Source organism: Anoplophora glabripennis, unplaced genomic scaffold (assembly GCF_000390285.2).
Source record: "Anoplophora glabripennis isolate ALB-LARVAE unplaced genomic scaffold, Agla_2.0 scaffold259, whole genome shotgun sequence".
Lineage (NCBI taxonomy): Eukaryota > Metazoa > Arthropoda > Insecta > Coleoptera > Cerambycidae > Anoplophora > Anoplophora glabripennis.
This window is the reverse complement of record NW_019416505.1, coordinates 658145-663070: the sequence shown is the minus strand read 5'-3', so window position 1 is coordinate 663070 and position 4926 is coordinate 658145. Positions and strand designations below refer to the sequence as shown.

Genomic DNA, 4926 nt, shown 5'->3' with positions numbered 1-4926 from the left:
CCTGTACAGAGGCTTAAAGTTCATAACTTTTGGAGCCTCCGCTATAAACAAATAGAATTGTGCGAAAACTATTGCACCTACAGCGCCCACTTTTGGCACACTTTTAAAGTATGACAAAACCCTCAACTTGTCATAGGTTTTATAAAATTTTAACAATAAATGCGATAGTTATAAACAAATGAAAAAATGGGCACTTTTCTTGTTTTTTTGCAATAACTTTTTTATTTATTAACCGATTTTAATTTAACAAGTCTCATTTTGTTGATAATTTTACTCCCTACAAGCTGTCTGCGAGTCACTTTTCGCTAAAATTGATGGTTTTCCCTGCAAAGTGAAAAAACTGTTTTCCTCACTTATTTGTTTACATAGAAAAGTTGGCTAATAAAAGTTTTATGACTCACGCGATGAGACATGTCTTGTATTATGTTCATTTAGACAATTTCACAATAATCTCGCGGATAGGACTTTTTTCAAGTTTCTCTTTTATTTTCGCTAATTTTCTTGGAGATAAATAGATGCCAGAGATGGCACAGTGATGCGTTATATAGTCACTATCGAGAAACCATCGATAGTTACAGAAAACAATCGATGAAATTCGACAGTAACAACTATCGATAATAATTATTATCGATAGTTCTTGACCTCTACTAGCTAGCTGTCAGGTTATGCAGTTGATAAAAGTAAAATAAAGTCATGCTTGTTTTTTCTTTGTATTTAATTAATGTTCCAATAAACATAAGAAATCTAATAAGTTGAAGTCTATCACATATAGTGACATGTTGTTACAGCCTTTGCACCTTGAACGGGTTTTATCCATAAGAGTAGGTAAATAAATTTATTTACTCGTTATGGTGTTATCTGTATACAATTTCTCCAAATAAATACGATTTCAGTATGTCAGAGCCTCAGTACAAACGAAGCAAGATGCCAAGCTCTCTCGACCAACTTAAGGCCGTAACGGTCGTTGTTGCCGATACCGCCGACTTTGAATGTAAGTACCCAAGTTTATACCTTTTTGCATTATCTTTGATATATTATCGCTCGGATGGTTCTAGAATTTTATAATTGATTGATTTCCTGACAGACTAAGATTCTTTTGAATATTAATTACTTACTTTTGCGTTTTCACCAAAATATAGGTAGGTAATCGTAGGACACGCAGACTTGCTTCATTGCATATTTACATTTTGCTCGCCCCTTTCTTATCTGTTTCATGTTTACATTATTATTGACGCTAGCCGTTTATTATAGTTTACCTTTACATAGTCAATAACAGAAACAAAACCACTATAATAAGTTTTAGTACGGTTCCAAACCGACCATTTTATCATACAGGTAAATCGTGTAGGTACCCTTATCAAAAGTGTTCCTCTGAGAAAACATTATCTCTTGCAATGGACACAAATTTGATAATTTTGTAGGAAGATCTATCTGGGAGGCTATTTCAGGGACACGCACGATATTTTCTCCATAAACTTTGTTTTTCCATAAAAAGCTGAACACCTTACCCCAAGTCTCCTCCTCCTCTTCTTCTTCTTCTTATTCGAGTAAGTAAATTCGCGCGGAATTTTTTAATTTTTAAAATAGTTACAGTTACAGTTAATTAAATAGCATTTTTTAAATGTATCTATTGAAGTAGGAATTGAATTGTTTGATAAGTTCATATATTATGCTAATATCATGCGTTTACGTTTCATTGCGTAAATTACAAAAGTTTTGTAAGTATATAATATTACTTCCAGATGGGAATATTGCTATATAAGTGGCTCCTACAAAAAATAGTGATATCTCTCAAAAATATTAGGTATCGATTTATTGTTAAACATTTAGCAATCACTAGAAAATGGTAAATGGCAACGTAGGTACTTAAGTAGGCATCTTCTTATTTGATTTCCCAATTATCTAAACACCAGTAAATTTTACGAATACTTTACAAGTATACTTTATTGCCACAAATTGGTTGTACATTTTAAAAACATTTAAAATTATTTAATAAACCAGTGGCGTACAATTTTTTTTTTTCAGAAAAGTCCCCTACTCCCCCAATAACTACGCCACTGGAGTGTATTTTGGAATACGTTATCCACGAAAAAATAGTCCGTACTAAATAAATGTCATACCCCAAATTTTATCACTAAATATTTTTTTGCCAATGAAGTGACAGAAAAAATCATATAAATATTTGAAACTTTGATCGCCACGGTAGCGCAGTCGGTCGAGAGTGCGGTGGCAAACATTTCTCGGGTAGGCTTCCTACTCTGGTCCGGGTTCGATCCCCGGTGTCGGCACTGGCAATGTCGATGGATAATGGGTGTTTGTCCGCGTTTTTTCAAGTGTAGCTCCCTTCCGCACAAGCCTTTGGCTTTTGGATTTGGGGGTTGTCTCATTTCTGTGGTGTGTTTTATGTTTATGTTTATGTTTTAACTCCCTGTATCTTCGTAGGGAAGCGTCCTATCAAAAATTTTTGTAGCNTGGGGGTTGTCTCATTTCTGTGGTGTGTTTTATGTTTATGTTTATGTTTTAACTCCCTGTATCTTCGTAGGGAAGCGTCCTATCAAAAATTTTTGTAGCTACAATTACGTTTAACCTGCCCCAATAAATATATTTTGCTTTCTGGGCATTTACGAGCCATATAAATTATATTTTGAATTTTCTGAGATTACCCTAAATAAATGTATTTAGTAAATGAGATTAGAATATGTAGTCTGTAAACATAAATAAATTAGTTGTTGTTTATTAGGGTACGTAAGCCCAAACCGAGCAGGCAATGACCCGGACAAGTTTTATTAGGATAGGGTAATAAAAAGTAGGTACTTCAGGATAATGAGGACCGAAAACATTTTCGAGGCACGAACCAGAACTATGGAAGCCTAGTTCCTGCTCGGTTGTGTCTCGTGTTACCAGCGAAATTAGTTAAATAAAGTTTTCCGTACTACTTAAGAGTTTTCTCCTCACTTGAAGACCAAACCATTATATTTTTATAGGGCAAAAATTGATTATTTTCATCGGTAGAATATTCATATCATTACTTATCTTTTGTGTTTCTGACTGCCAGNAAGTGTAGCCCCCTTCCGCACAAGCCTTTGGCTTTTGGATTTGGGGGTTGTCTCATTTCTGTGGTGTGTTTTATGTTTATGTTTATGTTTTAACTCCCTGTATCTTCGTAGGGAAGCGTCCTATCAAAAATTTTTGTAGCGGTACGCTACAATTACGTTTAACCTTCCCCAATAAATATATTTTGCTTTCTGGGCATATACGAGCCATATAAATTATACTTTGAATTTTCTGAGATTACCCTAAATAAATGTATTTAGTAAATGAGATTAGAATATGTAGTCTGTAAACATAAATTAGTTGTTGTTTATTAGGGTATGTAAGCACAAACCGAGCAGGCAATGACCCGGATAAGTTTTATTAGGATAGGGTAATAAAAAGTAGGTACTTCAGGATAATGACCGAAAACATTTTGGACGCACGAACCAGAAGTATGGAAGCTTAGTTCCTGCTCGGTTGTGTCTCGTGTTACCAGCGAAATTAATTAAATAAAGTTTTCCGAACTACTTAGGAGTTTTCTCCTCACTTGAAGACCAAACCATTATATTTTTATAGGGCAAAAATTGATTATTTTCATCGGTAGAATATTCATATCATTACTTATCTNTCCTGCTCGGTTGTGTCTCGTGTTACCAGCGAAATTAATTAAATAAAGTTTTCCGAACTACTTAGGAGTTTTCTCCTCACTTGAAGACCAAACCATTATATTTTTATAGGGCAAAAATTGATTATTTTCATCGGTAGAATATTCATATCATTACTTATCTTCTGTGTTTCTGACTGCCAGCGTTTTATGTGTGTACACTATAGTAGCGCATTCATAAAAGAAGTTTTGTAGGTTGAATTCAAATGATAGTGGTTTTGTAATATTTAAAAAGTGAATACAAGCCTTGTAGACAAGGCGAAAACCTCACATTCGTGGGAGAAATTTTCCGACTCGATTTTTTGCATATTCAGATTCGTGAGATGTTCCTTAACATGAATCAAGATGACGCCGGCCGGAAATCTGGTGCCCATTTGTTTAAACAAACTTTTCTTAAACAAATTGTAAAAATTGTGTTTTATACTCCGGATTTTTTTTTAGGTTTTTTGGCACATTATAAACAAAAAAATTCCTATGTACTATGCCTCTAAAATTGATAGTTTTGAAGTTATAAACAATTTAAGTTGCTAAAAATGCGAAAATGACGATTTTCAACGGTCGATTTCCGTGTTAAAAATTGTTATTTTTTATGTTACCAGGTATCTAAATTAAAGTTTAAACATCCCCCTACAAGGTGCTGAAGAGTTTTTGGGACTCGCATTATTCTAAAGCTCTGTTTTCTAATTGTTAATAAAGCGCTATGAGCCGCGAGCGCGTCTCTCTCATACGCGGATTCGCTATTTCGTCTAGCGGCTTCAGCTTATGTTCTTTGAATTTAGCATTCTAAGTACTATCACTACTCATAAAATAATGTAAAAATTGATTATTTAAATTTCATAATTCATAATAATTTTATTTTAATCTTACAGTTTTTTGTACATTTACATTGTTCAACTAAGTCTTTGGGTAATGGATCTTTGGTAACAAATTTAGGTAATAATTAACCTGTTTCATTTTGATAACCAAAAGCTGTAAACTCAAAATATTGACATTGAAGAAAAATAGAACTTTTCCATATGACGTTTGTAAAGAAGCTATTAAGACTTGTAATTTCAATGCATCGAAAGTGCATGGTGCAAATTCACGCATTAGACTCGCGCGCGCGGCTCGTAGCTAGGGTTGCCAGATTTCATGACAGACCCGGAGAAATTGATGTCCAAAAAAAAAGAAAGGTCTTTAGAAGAAGTCAAATCGTTTATGAGGAAATCGATCTCTAAAAAAAAAAAAGT

The 4926-nt window shown here is 33.9% G+C and overlaps 1 protein-coding gene across 1 annotated transcript in view; it reads left to right on the top strand.

Moving 5' to 3' along the window:
• The first annotated feature begins 879 nt into the window (after positions 1-879).
• Positions 880-4926, top strand: part of LOC108904197 (probable transaldolase) — an 11592-nt gene continuing 7545 nt past the window's right edge. Inside the window, exon 1 of the mRNA XM_023454769.1 lies at positions 880-991. Coding sequence (XP_023310537.1) covers positions 895-991 — 97 coding nt within the window. The 5' untranslated portion in view covers positions 880-894. The remainder of the gene's footprint in view (positions 992-4926) is intronic.